General features: G+C 53.5%; 2 protein-coding genes, 1 long non-coding RNA gene and 1 pseudogene across 6 annotated transcripts; 1 reads left to right on the forward strand and 3 right to left on the reverse strand.

The window, feature by feature from the left end:
• Positions 1-2,863: 2,863 nt before the first annotated feature.
• Positions 2,864-5,030, forward strand: LOC133217258 (acrosin-like; annotated as a pseudogene).
• Positions 5,031-5,244: 214 nt separating this feature from the next.
• On the reverse strand, positions 5,245-9,317 carry ARSA (arylsulfatase A). Of its 2 annotated transcripts, none has more exons than XM_061362567.1 (8): positions 9,041-9,317; positions 8,504-8,744; positions 7,856-8,074; positions 7,234-7,403; positions 6,604-6,728; positions 6,316-6,443; positions 5,904-6,006; positions 5,245-5,792 (listed from the first exon to the last, which is right to left on the reverse strand). In XM_061362567.1, exons 1-8 carry the CDS (start codon positions 9,283-9,285, stop codon positions 5,491-5,493), a joined length of 1,533 nt encoding a protein of 510 aa, XP_061218551.1. In that variant the 5' UTR covers positions 9,286-9,317; the 3' UTR covers positions 5,245-5,490. The 2 variants fall into 2 exon arrangements, with proteins under 2 accessions (XP_061218551.1, XP_061218550.1); XM_061362566.1 differs by having other exon boundaries at positions 6,316-6,449.
• A 2,160-nt stretch (positions 9,318-11,477) lies between these two features.
• Positions 11,478-13,038, reverse strand: LOC133217261 (uncharacterized). The gene is made up of 2 exons (XR_009726846.1): positions 12,885-13,038; positions 11,478-12,605 (listed from the first exon to the last, which is right to left on the reverse strand). It is a non-coding gene; the product is annotated as an uncharacterized LOC133217261 (long non-coding RNA).
• A 3-nt stretch (positions 13,039-13,041) lies between these two features.
• On the reverse strand, positions 13,042-21,538 carry LOC133217259 (rab-like protein 2A). 3 transcript variants are annotated; one of them, XM_061362569.1, is made up of 8 exons: positions 21,387-21,538; positions 21,275-21,304; positions 21,051-21,130; positions 16,726-16,805; positions 15,748-15,859; positions 13,802-13,899; positions 13,495-13,578; positions 13,042-13,243 (listed from the first exon to the last, which is right to left on the reverse strand). In XM_061362569.1, exons 1-8 carry the CDS (start codon positions 21,485-21,487, stop codon positions 13,166-13,168), a joined length of 663 nt encoding a protein of 220 aa, XP_061218553.1. In that variant the 5' UTR covers positions 21,488-21,538; the 3' UTR covers positions 13,042-13,165. The 3 variants fall into 3 exon arrangements, with proteins under 3 accessions (XP_061218553.1, XP_061218555.1, XP_061218554.1); XM_061362571.1 differs by lacking the exon at positions 21,387-21,538 and adding an exon at positions 20,522-20,570 and having other exon boundaries at positions 21,275-21,310; XM_061362570.1 differs by lacking the exon at positions 13,495-13,578.
• Positions 21,539-21,561: the final 23 nt, after the last annotated feature.

Consider the following 21,561-nt stretch of genomic DNA (forward strand, 5'->3'; position numbering starts at 1 on the left):
GGGGCTGCGCGGTGGGAGCTGTCCGGTATCCGGTGCTGAAGGAGCTGTCCAGCATCCGGTGCTGCCGGGACGGAGGTGTCTGACGTACGGGACTGTAGTGGGCACGGAGCTGACGGCCGGAGCATGGGACTGGCCGGGCCCGGTGCTAAAGGCAAGGACCTCTGTGGTGTTCGAGGCTCTCCTGTGCCGGGACAGAAGCCTTGAGGCTGTCTGGGTTCCGCCGCTGTAGGCCCAGGGCTCTCCACTGCCTGGTGCCGAGGCTGTAGGCCCGGCCTGCCCGGTGCAGGTGCTGCCAGACACGGTAGAGGTCCAGAAGGAGTGGGCGGTTAGTGCTTCGGGAGGGGGGTGCAGCGGCTGGGGCCTGGGAGGAGCAGGGTGGGTGCCAGGAGGCTTTGGTGGGGGGGTGTCTGCATCGAGAGGGCAGAGTGGAAGGGGGAAAGAGGGAGAGTCTGGAAGGCGCAAGGGGCCCTGCAGGATTTGGAGGGTGGGGGGGCCTGGTAGTGTGAGGCAGGAGGATGCAGTGAGGGCACCATGTACCATGGGGGGCTGGAAGTGGGGGGCAGGGAAACGGAAGCATTGAACAGGGGAGATGCAGGGAGCACACGAGGATATCCCCACAGGGGATAGCAGTGCCATGAGCTGGTGTGTCTGGGCATGCCTCACAGTGGGTGATAGGGGTGAAGGGCTGCTGGGAGCACTGGAGGTGGCAGGGCCATTTTGCAGAGTGCACACATGGTGCATGTGCATGCAGAGTGCACCACACAAAACAGTAAACCCGCAAGTGCACCCAGACACAGACCTACATCCACTGTGCACTGTGAGGGTGTGCTGCACTTGTCCCACTCGCACATCACTGCTTGAGTGCCGTGACCGTAACCACATCGGGCCTTCAAAACCCAAACATGTGCATACTGCCTGGATAGTTATGTTCTCTGGTGTGTGTTTCTTGGGAAGGACCTGGTGGCAGACAGCTGCAGAGAGCAGGATGGCAGCGAACTCTCAGAGGCTCTGATGCCACTCTGGTTTGTTTCCCTGCTAGCTGGGAGCAGCAGTGCTCACAGGCAGGTGCTGCTGCTGCTGCAGGGCTGCATCCCTTATCCCGCAAGCGGAGTGTTCAGAAGGGCTGTGCGGGGGGGGCCCAGTCCCAGTTCCTGCCTCCCCTCCTGCCTGGAACCCCTCATGGAGCCAGCCCTGCTGTGACATCAGCCCCAGCACCAAGGGCAACGTGGGTGCTGTGGCAGTTTGGCAGCTGCTGCAGTGGTGGCCATCAGCCCTCAGCTCTTCAGTGCTCATGGGCATATGGCACTGATGGATTTGCTCCCCCTTTCGTCCTGTTGGCCATGTGCTGGCCGGTACATGGGACAGCTGTGGGTAAGTGGCCTGAGGCTCTGGGAGAGAGCTTGGGGTCCTAGCTATGATGGGATTCACTGGAGGGTGTCTGCTTGTCCGCCAAGGCCACAGCACCACCACACCCAAACGCTATATGGAAGCCTCGGTTCCCTGCCAGCCCCAGGCTGTTGGCACAACTCATCTATGGACTAAATTAGAAACAGAGGCAGACGGACACACATCCCACAGGGTTCCCTGGTCCTGCTGTCTACGCAGTGCCCTGTGGGGAAGGAAGAGACTGACCTTCAGCCCCAGCAGCAGCAGCCACCAAAGCAGGAGAGTGATGAGTTTCTCTTACAGGACCTGTGGGCTGCAGCCCATGGCTGTGTATCACGGCATGTCACGTGTTGTTGGGGGCAGAGATGCCCAGCCAAGCTCCTGGCCATGGATCGTCAGCATCCAGACGATCTTGCACAGGGGCATGGCACACATCTGCGGAGGGTCCCTCATCAGCCACAGTGGGTTCTCACAGCCCACTGCTTTGTGGCACCCAGGTCAGAGGACCAGGGCACGGGAACACCCCCACAACACCAGCAGGTGCTCAGTCCACAGCACCACATGCTATTCCCATCACATTTCCCTGGAGAACACCCAGTGCCCAGGCACTGCAGAGCCCAGTGACAGACAGCTCGGAGAAAGCTGGGCTTGTGCTACAGCCCCCTAGTAGCCTCCAGCTCAACCCTCCTTGAGCCTAAGGCACACTGGGGGAGTCACACCCTCCGTAGCACTGCTACTACATTAGTTGAGAAACATAGGGCTATGGATGTTGTCTATATGCACTTCTGTAAAGCCTGACACAGTCCCCCACAACATCCTAAACTGGAGAGGTACGATTTGATGAGTGGACTGTTTGGTGGATTAGGAATTGGCTGGATGGTCGCATCCAGAGGGTAGCGGTCAATGGCTCAATGTCTGAATGGACACCAGTGACAAGTGGCATCCCTCAGTGTCTGTACTGGAACCAGTACTCTTTAGTGTCTTCATCAACAACACAGTGGGATTGAGTGCGTTGTCAGCAAGTTTGCAGATGACATGCAGCTAAGTGGTGCAGTTGACATCCCTGAGGGAGACATCCACAGGGACTTGGATAGGCTTGAGGCTCATGCAAACCTCATGAGGCTCAACAGGGCTAAGCGTAGGGTCCTGCATGTGGGTCAGGGCAACCTCCAGTATCAATACAGGCTGGAGGATGGAGGGATTGAGAGTAGCCCTGAGGAGAAGGACTTGGGGGTACATGTGGATGGAAGATAGGCCATGAGCAGGCAATATGCGCTCACAGCCCAGAGGCCAATCGTATCTTTGGCTGCAGTCAGAGGAGCACAGCCACCAGGTCAACGGAGGTGATCCTTCCCCTCTGCTCTGGTGAGATCCCACCTGGAGTCTGCATCCAGCTCTGGAGTCCTCAGTACAGGAAAGACATGGACCTGTTGGACAGGCACATGAGAAGGACCACAGAAATTATCAGAGGGCTATGAAGAACAGCTGAGAGAGTTGGAGTTGTTCACCCTGGAGAAGAGAAGGCACTGGGCCCTTTCAGTTCTTAAAAGGGGCCTGTAAGAAACTTGGGGACAGACTTCAGCAGGGTCTATTGGGAGAGGATGAGGGGTGATGTTTTTAAACTTAAAGAGGGGAGACTCAGGCTGGATGTGAGGAATAAATTCTTTACAATGAGGGTCATAAAATATGGGAAGGTGGTGGATGCCCCATCACTGAAGACATTCAAGGTCAGGCTGGATGTGGTTCTAGGAAACCTGATCTAGTTGAACATGTCCCTGCTCACTGCAGGGTGGGGGTGGACTAGATAAGCTTTGAAGGTCCCTTCCAACTCAAACCATTCTCAGATTATACATTCCTATTCTATGACTGCTTTCCTCTCTCCCTTGGGAAGCAGCAGGCATGCGGCTGTGGTCCCTCTGAGCCCTCTCTCCCATCTGACTACTAGGCATGTCCCAGTGTGGCACGTGGTGATCGGGGCCACCCAAACTGTCTCAGCTGGGCCCTGAGGTCCAAGTACACACAGTTAAGCAGGTGATTGCTCATGAACTCTACACCAACATCTCAGAGGGGAACGACATCGCCTTGCTGGAACTGGACCAGCCTGTCCAGTGCAGCGACTATGTTCAGCTTGCCTGTGTGTCCAGCGCCTCACTGGCAGTGTCCCAGCTGACAGACTGCTACATCAGCAGCTGGGGTTTGATGGATGCAAGATGTGAGTTCCCAAAAAGCAATCGTGTCCCCATGGCAAGCTTAGCACATGGGGGGCATGGGCCAGGCTCCCCGGCAGCAGAGGCGAGAGGCAAACGTCAGGGACATGTGCCCCAAGAGATGGGCCTGACCCACTGTGCAGAGCAAGACAGAAGGGACACATGGGTCCAATGCCTCTCAATGGGCAAAGCCATGTGCTAGGGAAAGGGCTCACCCAGACAGGGCAGGAAAACTGGTCACGAGCTGCTGTTTCTTTCTGTGCTCACAGTTGGAAAAGTAGCTGCTAGCGTGCAGGAGGCCAGGGTCTATCTCACTGATATCAACACCTGTAACAGCAGCCGGTGCTATCCAGGGGACATCTTTAGCCACAACTTATGCTCCGGGTACCTGCAGGGTGGCAGCGACTCGTGCCAGGTAGGGGCGTGCAACAGGTCAACCCCCCAGCAGCACAGGCAGCCCAGAGCCCGGCACATGCTTTGCCTGGCAAGTCACCTCCCACCCCAGCGTCCCCAGCGCTGCTGGGGCTTCCCTCCCCTCTCCCATCTGCAGCTGCTTGCCCAGTGCCCCTCTCATCCCAGGTTACTCTGCTCAGGAAGCCCATCCAGTGCTCCTGGCAGCCCAGAGCTCCAGTTCCCAATCCTGGAACATCCGTCTTCCACACACCCAGGATACCTGCGCAGAGATGAGGGAGAGCCCAACCTCACAGCCCCGCAGCCCCCTCCAGACAAGGCTCCATAGGCTCTGGCACCTGAGCAGAGCCTCTGTGCAGTGAATGCAGCTCTGGCAGCTCTTGAGAGAAGGAGCCAGCCGTAGTGCTGCCAGTGGCCACCAACAGCACCCTCATCCTCTCTCTTCCGCTGCAGGGTGACAGCGGTGGTCCCCTTGCACCAAAGATAACAATGCTGACTACCACTGGGTTGGAGTGACCAGCTGGGGCAAAGGCTGTGCGAGAGCAAAACAGCCAGGTGTCTACACCTCCACTCAGCACTTTTACCAGTGGATCCTCGTACAGATGGGACTGCACCCAGAAACAACAGCTAATCCAGTACTACAGCCAGTCTTCACCTCACCTCCTACTCAGAGGCCAAGGCCAAAGCCAAAACCAAAACCAAAACCAAAGCCAAGACCAACAGAATCAGGCACCATTAATTCCTGCCCATTTCCGCAACAGAAGCTGGTGAAACTCCTTACTCAGGTGCAGGAGCTCCTGAAGGCCCTAAAGGAAAAAAAGGCTTTCTGCAGCAGGATGAACAGGAGCCAGGGTAGGCTGCAGTGTACCATAGCCATTTCCCTCTGGGGCAATGCATGCTTACTCAAAAGCTGCCTCATTATCAAAGGCCTGCTCCACCTTTCCAAGCTCTTCATAATCCAGACAAACGTTGACTTGGTCCTGAAATAAAGCTAGTTGTTTTCACTTCTAACACACATCAGTACAACTCAGTCTCCTGTGCAAGGCAAGCACTTCCATGCCCAGCACCTGCAAAATGAGGCTGCAGGCAGTTAACTTAGGCACAAAGAGAAGTGGTCTCCCAGAGGGGCTGACACTTTGCCTGCTCAGAGAGGAGGGTGCTCAGAGCCTCTATTGGACGAGTAAGACGGGCCAATCAAGACTAGGAAGAGGGTAGGAAAAACAGATGGGCCATGCAGACAACGCTGGGTGTTTGCATGAAAGCATGCAAGCTCGTGTTTAGGGCTTGGGATAAGCATTGGCAAACTGAACTGACTTGGGGGAACTCCTGAGCACGACGAGAGAAATTGCTGACCACAGCAAACAGCTAAAAGCGGACAGGATTTACAGTGCCATTGAGGAAGAGCCTGATTTCTCTGGCAGTTCAGGGTAAGAGTGTCTGGTGGGTTTGGGATGGCTTTCCAGTGTGGAGGTAGAGCAGCAAGAGGTTAGGAGCAGTGGCAGCAGGAAGGCTTAGGAGTGCAGTTTGGCACACAGCAGGGCTGCAGGGCAGGATCCCTGCCCTTTCTGATCTGGCTTTCCCCAAACTCCACACGCTGCTCAAAAAGCACTTTGTGCAGTTGGATCTCCTTCAGGACCTGCAGAAGCTCCGGCCCCACACCGCTCTGCAGCAGATCGTAGTTCTCAGCTGGGTCAGACTCCAGGTCAAACAGCAGTGGGGGCAGGTGGGGTGTCAGCGGGGTGAGCCCATGGCAAGCCTCATCTGGGGTTGTGTCACTGTGCAAGGAACCTGCAAAAGAATTCCCTGGCGCAGCTCAGTTTCTTCTCTTGGAGCTCTGGACAGCAAAACCAAGCAGGACATCATAAAGCTGCTATGGAGAGGAGAGGAGGCAGCACTAACCTTGTGTGAAGTAATGGGCCTTGTACTTCCCAAGCCTGACAGCGAAGGGACCATGCAACGGATCGGGGGATGGCGGGTAGAAGAACATCGTCTGACGGGGACTCTGTGGGAAGCAGCAGAGTGAAGCTCACCCATCCAGCCACGAGGCTAAAGAGCCTGCGACAGGGCCAGGCAAAGACTCCAGGGGTGCTACACAGGAGCCCAGATGCTGCAGTGAACACATGGCCCGACGGGGGGAGCTGATGAGCAGCAGCATCGACCGCTCCCTACTCGAAGATACATACTGGGGCTCTCTGCCCACGCACTGCAGCCATGGGCCGGGCTTGGCAACATGCTGCAGTTGTTAAAGCAGCCTGAAGAAGCCCAGGAACTCGATGGCATATCCCAGGCCAGACCAGCCCGCAAGACTCACCTTCCCCGACCCAAACAGCACCGGGCTCAGGTCATAGCCATCCAGGGCAACTTTGGGAAGAGATGCTCCAGCCAGGGCAGTCAGTGTTGGCAGGATGTCCAGGGTGCTTGCCAGCTCATGCGTCACTCCTGTCACTCACCATAGCAAGACACAAGGAAACATTCAAGTGTCTGATCCCACTCCCATCCCTGCATTCCCACTTCCCTCCCATCCTCTGCTTGTCCCGGGGCAGCCAAGCTGCTTCAGCTGGCATCAGCAGCAACAGGGACAAGCAATCCCAAGTCTCACCTGGAGTGATACGGCCTGGCCAATAAGCCACCGCTGGCTCCCGCATGCCACCTTCGTATGTTGTGCCCTTCCCACACCTCAGGAGGCCAGAGCTGCCTCCACGTGCCATCCGCAAGGTGGAAGGGCTGTGAGAGAGAAGAACCACCTACCATCAAGTTTCACAGGTCCACACTACCCCTTCCCTAGTACCGCTAAGAGGGTCATGACAAGAGAGACACGGTGCCAGCAAGTGACACTGCCATACTTCTCAGCCTCAGGAGGCAGGAGGTATGGGGCAGGTGAAGAAGCTAAGGTGTGCAAGAGGCCTAAGCAGGGCACCAGAGACCAACTACACCCCCACACCAATGGAACTGGGTCTATTCGAGCTACAGCCCACTCCTGGCCTGAATCCTGTGAGGTTTCTGTCCACGAGGGGCACAGCTGAGTCACAAGATCAAGGAGCAGATCATGCACTGGGTCCTCTCCGGAGCAGGATCCACCTCTTGCCTCACTTCAGGTCCTTGAGATCTCACCTGGCAATGCCATGTGCCCTCTCCCCCAGCGAACTCATGCCACTTCCCTCGCACCATGGCAGCAGAATCTTACCTTAGCTGTGAAAACAACAAAGCCCCCCGAGCTGAGCCCACTCACCCATTGTCAGAGGTGAAAAACACCAAGGTTGTGTTTGCAAGACCACTTTCCTGCAGTGCCTGTAGCAGCTGTCCCACTGAACCATCAAACTCTGCAAGTGCATCTCCAAATGGCCCACGCCGTGACTGCCCTGTGTACTCCTGGCTTGCAAACTGGGGGTAGTGGGTATGCTGGAGAAAGGGCAGAGAAGACTGCTACGAAAACTCCCAGAGCTGCTTCTTGTTCCCAGTTCACCCAGAGATGGCCAGCACCCCAGCTAGGCCATGGAGATAGGCGACAATACCCATGAGGTGAAAGGAGGCTTGTCCCCAAGCTTCAGAAGCATCTCTCATAAATGGCACAAGGGAGACATGTGCAGACTTGGGGTGGGGAGTTTTCCTGGGTGAACACCTGGCCCAGGGAAGCAGGAAAAGCTCCAGGAAGAAGCAGCCCAAGAACACCATAAGCACGGTGCTGCCACAATGCCAGGGCACAGAACCACCACCCCCAGGTCACCCAGCAGCACGTACTGACTACTCAGCACAGTGCTGGGCTGCAGGAGCTGAGACACTCGCTGCTCTCCATGGAGGACAAAGGGTCCCTTCCCCACCCCTGGACCCGCAACAGCGCTCCCCTCTCCTACGTGGGAGGCGTAGTAGAGCAGGAAGGGGATGCCTTGTCGGGCGCAGTCAGCGATGAAGTTCCGTGAGAATTTATTGTAGAGTGGCACCAGATCAGGGAAAGAGACCGGCTGCTGCACGATGCTCTGGTTCCAGAACAGCGGGACTGGTACTATGCCTTGGTCACAGGTCCCAAAACACTTGATGTCAGGTGGGAAGCAGGTGAGGTTCTGGCAGGGGCCCTGGAGAGAACAAGTAACACCTTTTGGTTTACCTGTGAGCAGGACAGGGAGGGGAGCACTCTCACAGCAGCCTACCACAAGGTCCTACAGGCACCCTCTAGGGAGCTTCTCCCAGAAGGCCAGGGCTCTGTGCCCAGCCACCCATCCAAGGATCACCCCATTTTCTCATGCAGATGTTTCTTTGTAGCCCAGAATCTGACCCTCTCTCCCCTGACAAAGGACAATGTCCCCATGCACACGTACCCAACCACACAAGCACCTCAGAGATGGACTTTCCCATCAGCACCCATCTCCCTGGCCTGCAGCCACCCTCACCCATCTGCCAAGGAAAGCACTGGCCTGGCCCACGTGCTCTCAAGCAGCTTCATCTGTGAGGCACTGCTCCCAGCCAGCTCCAGGACACCCCTCAGAGCTCCACAGGCCTCTCACCTGGTCATGGGAGTAAGGGACTCCCAGAAAGTGGTCGAAGCCCTGGTGGATGGGCAGGAAGGAGCCATTCATCCCCAAGCCAAGGTGCCACTTGCCAACCATGGCTGTGGCATAGCCCGCAGCCTTCAGCACCTCTGCGATGGTGACCTCAGACAGCGGCAGCCCCCCCCGCGAGCCTGGGCTGAACACCCCCGGGTAGACCCCGGAGCGCACCTGGAACCGGCCTGTCAGCAGGGCTGCCCTAGGAGAGAGAAGACCGGATAGAGCACAGAGCGGGTCCTTCCCCAAAGAGGGACCCTATCCCCGCCTCGGGCCCTGGCAGCCCACAGCTGCCCCAGCCGCAGATACCCCGTCTGCACCGGCCCCGCACCGAGCAGCCCCCGGGGCACAGCGACCTCCTCACCCCCCCCCGTTCCTCCCAGCACCGCAGCTCCCGGTGGGTGCCCAGCCCTGCCTCGACGCTTCCCGAGCTCGGTGCCCTCCCCGGGGCCCCGCAGCAGCCACCGGACAGCGGGCTGGGAGCCGCGGGGCACGTACCGGGACGGGCTGCACACGGGGGAGCTGCTGTAGAAGTCGGTGAACCGCAGTCCTCGGGACGCCATCCAGTCCAGGTGCGGCGTGGCAGACGAGGGGTGCCCGTAGCTGCCCAGGTCCCCGAAACCCAAATCGTCCGCCAGCACCAGGACGAAGTTGGGGGGGGCGGCGGCGGCGGCCGCTCCGCGCAAGGCCAAGAGGGCCAAAACCGCCATGGCCCAGGGCAGCCGCAGGGCCCACGGCCCCATTGCGCTGCCACCGGAGAGAGCCCGCCGGTACCGGCCACGGACACGGCGCACCACGTGACCTAGCTCCGCCGCGGGGCGTGATGGGAGTTGTTGTCCGCCGCAGGCAGCTGGGAGCGGCGGTGCCGGACCGGGGCTGCCCCGGGTGCCCGGCGTGTGGCGGCGAGCGGGTGTCCGCTGCGCTGGGGCTGGGTGGAACCGCTGTGTCCGCTGCGCTGGGGCTGGGTGGAACCGCTGTGTCCGCTGCGCTGGGGCTGGGTGGAACCGCTGTGTCCGCTGCGCTGGGGCTGGGTGGAACCGCTGTGTCCGCTGCGCTGGGGCTGGGTGCCGGGGGGAACCGCTGTGTCCGCTGCGCTGGGGCTGGGTGCACGCTGTGTCCGCTGCGCTGGGGCTGGGTGGAACCGCTGTGTCCACTGCGCTGGGGCTGGGTGGAACCGCTGTGTCCGCTGCGCTGGGGCTGGGTGGAACCGCTGTGTCCGCTGCGCTGGGGCTGGGTGGAACCGCTGTGTCCGCTGCGCTGGGGCTGGGTGGAACCGCTGTGTCCGCTGCGCTGGGGCTGGGTGCCGGGGGGAACCGCTGTGTCCGCTGCGCTGGGGCTGGGTGGAACCGCTGTGTCCGCTGCGCTGGGGCTGGGTGCCGGGGGGAACCGCTGTGTCCGCTGCGCTGGGGCTGGGTGCCGGGGGGAACCGCTGTGTCCGCTGCGCTGGGGCTGGGTGGAACCGCTGTGTCCGCTGCGCTGGGGCTGGGTGGAACCGCTGTGTCCGCTGCGCTGGGGCTGGGTGCCGGGGGGAACCGCTGTGTCCGCTGCGCTGGGGCTGGGTGGAACCGCTGTGTCCGCTGCGCTGGGGCTGGGTGCCGGGGGGAACCGCTGTGTCCGCTGCGCTGGGGCTGGGTGGAACCGCTGTGTCCGCTGCGCTGGGGCTGCGTGGCCGGGGGGAACCGCTGTGTCCGCTGCGCTGGGGCTGGGTGGAACCGCTGTGTCCGCTGCGCTGGGGCTGGGTGCCGGGGGGAACCGCTGTGTCCGCTGCGCTGGGGCTGGGTGGAACCGCTGTGTCCGCTGCGCTGGGGCTGCGTGGCCGGGGGGAACCGCCTGTCACCCTTCCGTGGCTGGCAGCAGCTGCCGGCCCAGGCCACTGCTCCGGGCTTCCTGCCTTCGGGAAGAGCCAAGGAAGCTGCTGTTGTGGTGCGCGGAGGGAGCAGGATCCGACGGGCCAGGCAGAGAGTGCGGCGCTGCCGGGAGCAGGCTGCGCTCTGTGGGAGCCTGGGCGCTCTTCAAGCCAAGCGTGTTTGCGTACAGCAACGGCGGAGTTTCGCCTTCAGCCTCAAAGACTGCAGCTTGTGCCTGAATATAGGAGCTCATGTCCTGCAGATCTATGACTTGTGAACAGAGAAGGGACAGTGCAAAGAGGAGCAGCAGCTCTCTGAGGGAAGGGAGTGATACGGAGAACAAGGGGAAAAGGGGTAGGTTCAACACCCGGGAAGGCTGTACCCCACTGCAGTGTCTGCTTTTGAAAACCAGAAAAAGCTCAAAACCAGGCAGAGAAGGGAACGGAGGCAGAATATCCTGAAAGCCTCTATCTGCACAGTTTATCCAAAAGAAGAGTACAGCAGGTACCAAGATGCTGCACAAAGCACAGGCACTTTGCTCTGTATCTCTGCATGTATGAAGCGTGGGCATGTGCTTATGCCTGTACTTGTGCATAAACATGTATGTATGCATTCATGCACGTGCGAGTTTGCATTTGCATCTATAGGAGGGGCATTCTATGTGGCATTCAGCACTTGGGTACGCTGTGAGCATGCACGTGGGCAGATGCATGGATGTAAGGGTGAGTGCATTCTGCATGTTATGTGTCTTGTAGGGTGTGCATGCACTGCCTGTGTATGGGGGGGGGGGTGAGCCAGTTTTGCACACACAGGCATTCTTTGTGTATGTGAACATTCTGCACTGCCCTTGTGTTCAAGACAGGTGTTTCAGAGTCTGGGTGTGCACACTCTGGTTGTGCACTGCACCTTCTCTTTGTACCCCATGTGTGTCTCTACACACCCTGTGTGTGAATACAGGGTGTGCACACAGTTTTTGTGCATGCTGTGTTTGTGTTCCCAGGGAATTCCTCCTTGCAGAAGAGCTGGAGCTGAATTGGGAGCACTCTCATTCTCAGGAGGTTTCTCCTGTCTCAACCCAATGATGTGAGTTGCTTAGTTGGGCTTCTAAAGAGCCAGATCACATTCAAGAACATGCACACATACTTTAAAAGCATGAATGGCAAACCAAAATAGCATAGAGCAGGACCTTTCCCAGAACCCACTTAACACAAAAAGCCCAGTACTCATCTTCCTCTCCAGCTGATCAGGACTGGAACATACACACAAATCACTCCCTAGATTCACAAGCACAGCATGTTCATAGATTCCTTAAATATGAGCATGGGAATTCAGTTAATGTCTGCGGCTGGATGTCAAGCTACTTACCCAGCAGCTGGCACAGACCTTGGGTCTTTCCAGATCTATGTCTCCTCTTGCTCGTGAGCACCTTCAAGTTCACTAGTGAACTGCACACCCCCCCAGAGCACTCCCACCAGCAGCTGGCTGGTGATTCCAGCTGCTGGGTCCCTATGGCCTATGTTCCTTCTGCCATTGCTGCAGCCAGGTACAGACTGGGGCTACACAGAACACCATCTGGAGTCACTCTCAAAAAGAAGGCTGGACAGACTGTGATTAGGTACAAGGCTCAGTCAAACAAGCAAAACAATCAGCAGTTGCTTATCTGTAAATGGCTCCTTTATCTCTGTTTCTGTCCATTTTCCATGCTTATACATCCCCCCATCCTCCTTGACTCCTCTTTCTCCACCCTTTTCTTGTCCCAGACAAGCGATCTACCCCTGGTTCTTTTTCCCATCTTCCTCTGAGATTTGCTGCATTTGTGAACAGATTTGACGTTTGAGGTGCTGATAGCAAGGTCACTTTGGACTTCCATCACACTGCCTGGGTGCTGCTGTCCCTGTCAGATGCCTCTTCCTAAAATGCTCCCAGCTCTTCCTTCAGTTATCTGTGAGGTGTCACCCAAATGGGCCGGCTCAGAGGAGGGTGACGGTACAGCAGAAGGGCACAGAGATTACGGGGACAGCAGTTGGAAACATGTCTTAGGCCAGCTACTGGTGGGATCCCTCTAGGTGTGTACAATGCACTGGTGAACTTGAAATTAGACTTATGCAGCACAAGTTTCCTGAACATACACATGGGAGCAGCAGCAGCCACATCCATCAGGCTGGGATAGGACAAGCATCCTGGGTGTCATTCCACCTGATTCAGCTCTAGCAGACCTGAAAGGAGAAGCTGTGCTGGAAGTCTACTGGATCTGGCTGCTCCATAACAGAATGGGGAAGGAAACCCAAAGAAATAACACCAGAGCTCACACACATGGGAAGAGGCAGTGCTGCTTGGGAAAAGCAATGGGGAGGGCTGGCAGTTGGGACTTAATATTGTATAGTAACTGGACTACTGCTTTAGTACAGAAGCGCAGGAAGGATGTAGGCTCAGAGTTTTATATATATATATAAAAGTACAAATAGTTTTTAGTGTTTGCTTTCTCCAATAGGTACCATTAAAGCTTCCAGACAGGTCCCTTCCCTGTAGGTCCCAGAGTGGCTGAACTCTCCAGGCAAGCTTTGCCTTGAAGAAGCAAGCAGTAACCAGCAGCCTTGTGGATATTCTCACCCTCTCCTTGACCATGATATGCAGCAGCTCAGGCCACTCCCAGAAGAGTGGGAGAACCCCAGATGAGCTCTCAGGGCAAGAGAAAAATTACTTCCCTTTGTGAAGGCCAGCTTTAATTAGCCCCAGAAACCTAGAACAAAGGGAAACTCAGACTCGAGTCCAGGGCTTAGGCAGATGGCGGATTCTCTTCAGGGCAGCTCTCCTCTTGATCCAACGAATTGTCACTTTTCTGCAGGTCAAAGCTCTGGAAAGGAGCAGGACAAGGAACTGCTGAGAAGCATGAGAGCAATAGCTATACTGTGCTGTGATTCTTTCAACTTTGGTCTAGGGCAGTGCAGGCTCTTCAGAGGATCACCACCTCACCCCTTCCAACCTAGACACGAGCAGCACACAAACCCCATAGTGTCACTACTATAAGGCAAATCTTCCCATGCCTACAAGGTTTTGGCCTAGAGCTGCTCTTAGGAGGAGGGCAGTAAGTAGAGCCTTTCTTACCTCCAGTTCTCGCATGACCTCATCCATGAAATCTCCTGAATTCTGTTTGTAAGCAACTGCCAGTTTGATGGCATCGTTGAAGAGCTGATGAGGAGGAGAATACTTGTCACTCAAAGTGAAGGGGCACTGGGTTTCTGAAACATACAGAAACTGTTCCCACACCTCAAGAAAAATAAAAACAAAACTCTGCAAGTACCTATAGCTACCAGACCTCACAAGTTGGCAAACATGTATGCACCAGCCCATCTTCTGCTCTCTGCCTACATACAGGTCTCATGTATGCTGAGTCAAATATCTGTTGTCCTACCTTCACTACATTGGTGCCATCTGCAGCAGACACAAAGTAAAAGGGCAAACTGAACTTCCGGGGAAAGTTGAAGCTTTTCTGGGTCACCTTCATATCCGCTGGGGACAAGACGAGAAATGGTCAGTAAGATATCACTGCAGGCAGAATGTCAACATGTGCAGGAGTGGTGGAACAGATCAGCAGTCAAGGCCCCCTCACTGTAGTACAAGGCTAGGAGAGTCCTCCCCAACAGCCACAGGGCTTTAAAAGCAACAGCATCAGCAAACTATTGACGAGAGACACTAAAAGAAAGAGTTCTTGTTGATTATCCACGGTGTTTGACTAAATTATAGATGGATTCTGATGTGCTATAAATGAACAACAGCTTAGAAAATACCCATTCACTTGCCCTGCAGCAACTGTTTCCTATGCACATCCCTGTGATTTTGGCTGTGTCCATATGACCTGGATACCATCACCATTACAAGTAATGCCTCTCCCTTCAGTCTGGCCTATTAACCAGAACTCCTCCCTGCCTTTATGGCATGTACCCGTACTCCTGTGTGTCCAGGGCATGCTCACAGTACATAAATGACCCAACTGTTACGTATTTTTACTTAACAGGCAGTTAGGTCCAGCTGTCCCAACCTCAGTAGGCCAGAGGCTTTATTTCAGGTTTGGAACAACTCTACTGCATATTTAGATGCCATGCTGGCAGAGCAGGAGCAACTCAGTTGTGATTGATAGGCAGCCTGTATGCGCACAGGGGGATGATCTGCCTTGTCTCACACAGCAGCAGCCGAACTAGTTCAGACTCCAAGTGCTGCCCGTGAGCACTGCCTTGGCAGCCACTCCTGGCCTCTCTGCAGGAAGCTGGATCAACTGCTCTGCATACTGGGCCTGTGATAAGAGCTGTGAGCTGATCATTTCCTAGTCCAGGTGGAATACAGCAAAGGAAGGCAGGGCAAAGGACTCCCCTGGAATAGTGTGCACTCACACATAGAACACCATGATCAGGATTCATCTACACAGAGGTTCTGCCTACAATATGCCTGTCAACACCAAATCCATTTGCCTCGGACTTCCTCTATGGTCCATGCAACCAGTGGATTCAAGGCTGGCTTGACACATACTATAGGAAAGGCTTTCATTAAGTAAGCTCAGTTATGCCCTAAGCCACACTGCTGAACCAAATGAACTGCTGTAGACTGCAGTGGAAGCCCGGACACCTTATTCAGGTGGACACAAGTATTCATAGCTATGATGATTTCTACCATGAATGTCAGCAAGGAAGCCCACGTCTGACACTGTACTTGACAGAGAACAGCAGGAGACTCTGGTCCTAAGGGTATGTGTTCTCTTGTCGATGCTGGGGAGAAAGCTGATGGCGTTATGCACTCTCACAGGATGGAGGAGACAAGTTACAACCCAAGTGACAGCACTAACATGTGGAATGCCTAGCTGGCATTCCTAAGGAGAGGGAGGCATTCAGTCATTGGCACAGGAAGGCAAACAATTTTGCCATCAGGTATATTATAGACACTTCAGCACAGAGTTCCACAGAAACCTGCAGCCTGAATTAGCAATACAAGGGCCGTTACTGACTGTGCCAAGGGAAGCCACATAACAGGTTATGCTCCTCTTCCAGCAAGGCATCCTGCAATTTTTTATTAGGTACTGCTCCAACCAGCTTTTGGTTTCTTGCTGGATGCAATGGGCAGTGGGGTAAGGACAGAATTGGAAGGACATAATTTGAATAAACTTTAAATGGATCAAACTGTATTTTCAAGTGCCTGTAAGACAGCATCAAGGTCAGCAGAGGGCCCAGTTATTCACTGGTAAAATATAGCCTGAGGGACTAATACTCAAGAACTCATCTGGACCTAACAGATGAACGTCACTGTCAGCCTGATTCTCTGAAGAGAATCACATCACAATCCTGAGAGGCTGAAAGAAGATCTACTCACCATCAATTTTGTTGGCCACCACAATGCACGGAATCTCCGAACGGAATTCCCTCAGCTCCTGGTACCAGCTGTTCAAGTTCTTGTACGTGACTTTCCGCTGCACATCAAACACCTTCCAAGAAAGAACCAGCTATGATGGGCCATAGCAGGAGAGCTCCTGATCGACCACCAAATACAGAATCCAGAATTCTCCGAGGAGGACATCAATAAAGGAAACTGGTGTTTGTTAGAAAGTGTGAAAGACAAGGGAGAGTATCCAGAAAGCCCTGAAACATGCAGCCAGCCCACTTCTTTGCATGAGGCAGGGAACAGCCCCTCATTTTCCTTTACAGTCTTATTTATTTTGTACTATGACAAACACTGCATCACCCATGACAAGTGAACAAGCATAGGAAAGATCTGCTCTGCTAAGTAGGGTCAGACGTAAGACTTCTCCAGTTTAACAATTAAAATACCAATGAAGTTGACTAATGCTCACAAGTGATAAGAAAGAATGGAAAGGTTGAGCAGCAGTACAAAGCAAGAGACCTCAGAGGGTTAGAAGTCAGGAAAAAAGACTTATTTGAGCTAATAAATGGGAAGAGCAAATTACAGGAAAACAGAAAGGGCAGAAGACCAGAGAAGAATGTCTTATGTAGCACCCCTGCGGAACATGTCAGAACAGTTTCGTACTACATAATCCAATAGTCAAAGAGCAGAACAAGAAAGGAATGCTTACAAAAGTAAGGAAATTTAGAAGACAGCAAAGCCAGGGAATACAGTAAGAGTGCTATGAGGAAAGACAGAATAGAGCTAAACATACCCAAGTACACTGCTTTTATCTGGTGAGAGAAGAAAGAACAATATAGGAAAGTTTTTTAAACCACTGGAAGAGATAAATCTAAAGCAGCATTGTCACAAGTAACACATAGGCCACGTGTCAGCTGGGACTGCATTAGTCAGAATTCCATCAAATCACAGCTGAGACACTGCCCTTACCAGGATACAAGCATGAGCGTTATGGTAATAGGATGCATGCATGCTCTGGAACCTCTCCTGTCCAGCTGTGTCCCAGAAGTCTGTAAGACACAAAAAAACAAACTTAGAATGACACATCTTTTCAAGTTGTTTTCCTTAGAACTTCAACCCAGGAGATAAAGCCCAGTCCCATCTACTCTGGGTCACAGATGGTGGTTTCACCTCACTAATCTGAAACGTTCCAAGGCTAAGAGATTATGCAGAACTATAACCTTTTCTTAGCTATGCTTAACTATGCATTGTGCTGGCACTGAACATGGCTATAAGCATATCAGCAAAAGAGAAGTCATCAGTAGATATCACTTGCAAAAAACAGAAAGACAAAGCTAGTCCAAAGTGCAGAGTGGTAACAATGCATAGTGCTTTGTCACTAGAGATGACAACAGGAAACAAAACCTGAACCTCTTGTAATTGGCCTGATTTCTGACACCTTGGTATACAGCCAGGTGCCTGCCCTAGGCAATATTCTCTCTGCTTTCACGGACAGTCCAACTCTGCTTTTCCCAGGGGCAAAACTCATTCTAAAATTACTAAGGGCATAGGGCCCAGTTCAGGGTCCCAAGGGAGGAGACAGGCAGGTCCCAATTCATTAAGTACCTCGTAGACTGCGTATCATAAAGCATACCTGAACAGTCAGCAACATTCTAATGCCCTTTTCTGTCTGTCTCAGGTAGGGCTCCTCCCCACCCCAATCCTTTTAATGTACCATTTCAGAATCCTCACTTAGAAGGACAAAAGAGGTGCCAGTGATCATGACCTACTGAATGTCCCTAAATTAAGTTCCCAGGCAATGCGGCAGCTGTCCCGAGAGAACTTGCCATGCCTTACTGAAAAACACTGCTGCTTTTATTACCAAATCCTCCAGATTTGTCTGTCATACCCCATGTCACTCCAGAACACAGGGATTTATCAACCTTAAAATCCTTGGGAAAAGTAAGATTCATAAATATGAATACAGCACATTTTAATGCAATCCTAACTCTATCATGCGGAATTTGGCGATGGCCTCTAAGCACAGCTCAACAGAGTAAAACTTAAACTAGCAAGGGAAGTGGTAATTCTGCACGGTTTGAGTCTTCAGATCACATTATATGCCTTTACAAATCCCACTTCATGAGAGGTCTTCTCTGCAAAGTAGCTTGGATGATCAGCCTTATGTTCATAAAAGGTGCAGAAGACACTGTGAACACTTGCAAAACATTAGCCACACGAATTACTTAAACTAGACCAAGTTACTTCATAAAGTACTAAATCCATGTTAAAAATAAGTCCCTGACTTTTGCAAGTTGTCCTAACTGTATTTCACTTAACGGTTAAAAAAGCTCCCCACCTCATCTTTTATATGAGTTTACCTAACATCAAATAGAGTCTGTTAAATATTTCTTGTTGTGCTGAAACCTCCTTTTGTACAAAGTTCCTGTTCTCTAATATTTTACCTTCCCCCTGAGAAGCCAGAGTCCCTCACCATTAGGCCCCTTTTTACCATCTTTCAACTGCTCCTCATGGCTTTTCTCTGAAACCTTTTATTAGGTGTAAATGGCAAGGTCTGTGTAAGGGGCAGGGGCTGCAGGGATGGCTTCTGTGAGAAGACACTGGAAGCTCACTCCATGACAGGCTGAGCCACTTTCAGTCAGCTCCAAGACAGACAGACCCCCTCTGGCCAAATCCCTCCCAGTCAGCAATGCTGGTGATAATGTATTTAAGGAGGACTCAAAAATGCTGCAGAGGAAAGTGAGGAAATGAAAGAGAACCAGCTCTGCATACACCAAGCTCAGAAGAAGGAGGGAGACAAGATCATAGAATCACAGAATCCCAGATTGGTTTGGGTTGGAAGGGACCTTAAAGCTTCTCCAGTTCCAACCCCCTGTCACAGGCAGGGACATCTTCCACTAGAGCAGCTTGCTCCAAGCCCTGTCCAAACTGGTCTTGAACACTGCCAGCAATGGGGCAGCCACAGCTTCTCTGGGCAACCTGTGCCAGTGGTTCCCCAGTGTAACCACCCTCAGCATGAAACATTTCTTCCTCATGTCCAATTTACACCTACCTTCTTTCAGTTTAAAACTGCTGTGCCTTGTTCTGTCAATACAAGCCCTGATAAAAAGTCTTTCTTCATCTTTCTTATAAACCCCCTTTATATACTGAAAGGCCACAAGAAGGCCTCCCTGGAGCCTTCTCTTCTCCAGGCTGAACAACCCCAATCTCTCAGCCTCTCTCCATAGTAGAGGTGCTCCGTCCCTGTGATAGTTTTTGTGAACCTGTTCTAATAGATCCATGTTTATCTTGTACTGGGGATCCCAGAGATGGATGCAGGACTCCTGGTGGGGTCTCGAGCAGAGCAGAGCAGAATTGCCTCCTTCAACCTGCTGGTCATGCTCTTCTCACGCAGCCCAAGTCAATTTGCTTTCTGGGCTGCAGTTGCACGTTGATAGCCTGTGTCCAGTTTTTCATTCACCAGCAAAGGGGAAAGGTGCAGTGCTCAAACATGTAGAAAGCTGGTACAAACAGGAAGGGGGAAAAAATTGTTCAGTGTCCGGGAAACACAGGAAATAACTGGTTCATCCTGAACAAGGAAGATTTGCATTAAGTATCAAGAAAGATTTTCTAGCAGTAAGAACCCTAATAGGTTGGAATAGATGGCCTAAGGAGGCTTTGTTACTGGAAGTCTTTGAATATGTGTTTTATAAATATCTATCTATATATAAATATATATATATGACCTTATGGGGTGACCCTATGATAGAAACATATCAATGAAAAGCATCAATAAGTAAAGAGTTTCTCCTGTGTGGAGATGTGCAAGATGTCCTCCCACAGTCCCTTCCAAAAGCTGTAATACTCTGGAAACACATTGTAGTGACAGATGCAGCACTACAGAATATCCACTCAAACCACAGAATAAGATCATGCTTTTCTTGAGCTTCCATCCGTAACACACAGTGAACAGCACCGTGCTATGAGGCTAAGTCTCACAGGTTAAAGCAACGCTTCGTTGGCATAAAAAACAAAGTTCACACTTGTGATAAACCTGATGTTATGGGAGAGTTGAGTGTGGCTGATAACAGAGATGCCTGATAAAGCCATGCTGCTTGTATTCTACCAAAAAAGAACTAACAAAGCTTGAGATAAAACAGGTGGGATTTTATGATAAGATCAGACAGGCTGGACATATCCAGCAAAAAAATTTAAATTCTATAAACTTCAAGTACAGCAATTGGTACACACACCAGAAGTAATGAACCAAGTGAGAATAGCCAAGAAAAGGATAACCAGTGATAGGAAGATTGTGTTAAAATATATTAAAACCTCAGCAACTAAAATAGCAGATCCACTGGAGTAATGCATGGCATAGGGTTTTAGAATTGATGTCGACAGGCAGCTAAATCCCACTGCAGGCTCTGTTGTTATAAGCATATGGAATATTTCTTCTCACTTATTTACTACATTGACAGAGTAGAAGAGTCTGAAGACAGCTTCATACTGCAGCTAAAGTGATTAACACCCAGCCTGCAAGCCAGAGCAAGCCCCCTCTCTGCTCTTCCTTCCCCCTGCTGTCCCCTTGCCGCAAACCAAGCTATTGGCATCCTTAACTGCATTAGGCAAAACATTCCTTCACCTCTACTCTGCACTGGAGAGGCCACACCTGCAGGACTGTGTTCAGTTCTGAGCTCCTGAGTACAGGAGAGAAATGGACATGAAGATGATGAAGGGACTGGAGCACCTCTTATGAGAAGAGGCTGAGAGGGTTGGAATTCTTTACCCTGGTGAAGAGAAGGCTCAGGGGGGATCTCATCAATGAGTATACATACCTGAAGGAAGAGAGTAAAGAAGATGGAGTTAGGCTTTTTCAGTGGTATGCAGTGACATGAGCAGACAGTGCAAACTGAAACACAGCTGTTTTCCTCTGAACATCAGGAAACACTTTCCATTGTGAAGGTGGCTGGGCACAGGTACAGGGTGCCCAGGAAGGTTGTAGAGTCTCCATCCTTGGAGACATTGAAAAGCCACCCGGACATGGTCCTGGGCAACTGGCTGCAGGTGGCCCTGTTTCAGCAGGGGTTGGACAGGAGCTTCAGAGACCCCCATTCTGTGATCCTCTGATCCCTCCATTCCCCCATTTCCCTGCCTACAAACACGTGTTGGCACCCCACTGCCCCGGGCAGAAAACTGCCGTGGTCTGGGGTCCGTGCGCCGCTGCCTCTGCCCGCAGCACCGCCGCTATCCCCGCTCTGCTGCAGCCGGCACCTGCCCGTTCCCCCGCAACACCCAGCGGGGCGCTCTCCACTTACCCACCAGGACCGCCCGCCCGTCCACCCGGGCGCGGTGCTTGTAGAGCGTCAGGGCGAAGGTGGAGAGCTGCTGGGGGCAGCTGCGTCCGCGTTAAGGAACAGACAGAGGAGGGCGGCCCCCGCGCCGCGGCGACCGCTCCCCGGCCGGGCCCGCCGCTCTTCCCCAGCCCCCGCCGCGCAGGCCCGGCAACACGGGCGGGCAGCAAGGGGCAGCACAAGGATACAAGCTGTGGAGCAGGAACCTCTCCAGCAGCCTGCGGAAAGAGTACGGCGCTGCCGTTAGGCCGGGGGACCGCGCCGAGCCGCCCCTGCCCTACCCGAGGGGAACACACGCACTTGGACTTGCCCACGGCGCTGTCGCCCAGGCAGATGATCTTCACGGCCTCCTCCGCTCCGGCCGCCGCCTCGGCCCGGGCCTGCTCCGGCGCCTCCGCCATGGCCCCGCCTCCGCGTCCCCGCTGCTACGCGATGTGCGGGGCCAGCCTCCGGCACCGCGTCACCGAGCGCGACG

This window comes from Neopsephotus bourkii, unplaced genomic scaffold, assembly GCF_033783945.1.
Source record: "Neopsephotus bourkii isolate Nb327-2 ecotype Australia unplaced genomic scaffold, CSIRO-AGI_Nbou_v1 NB_1128, whole genome shotgun sequence".
In the NCBI taxonomy this organism is placed as follows: Eukaryota; Metazoa; Chordata; class Aves; order Psittaciformes; family Psittacidae; genus Neopsephotus; species Neopsephotus bourkii.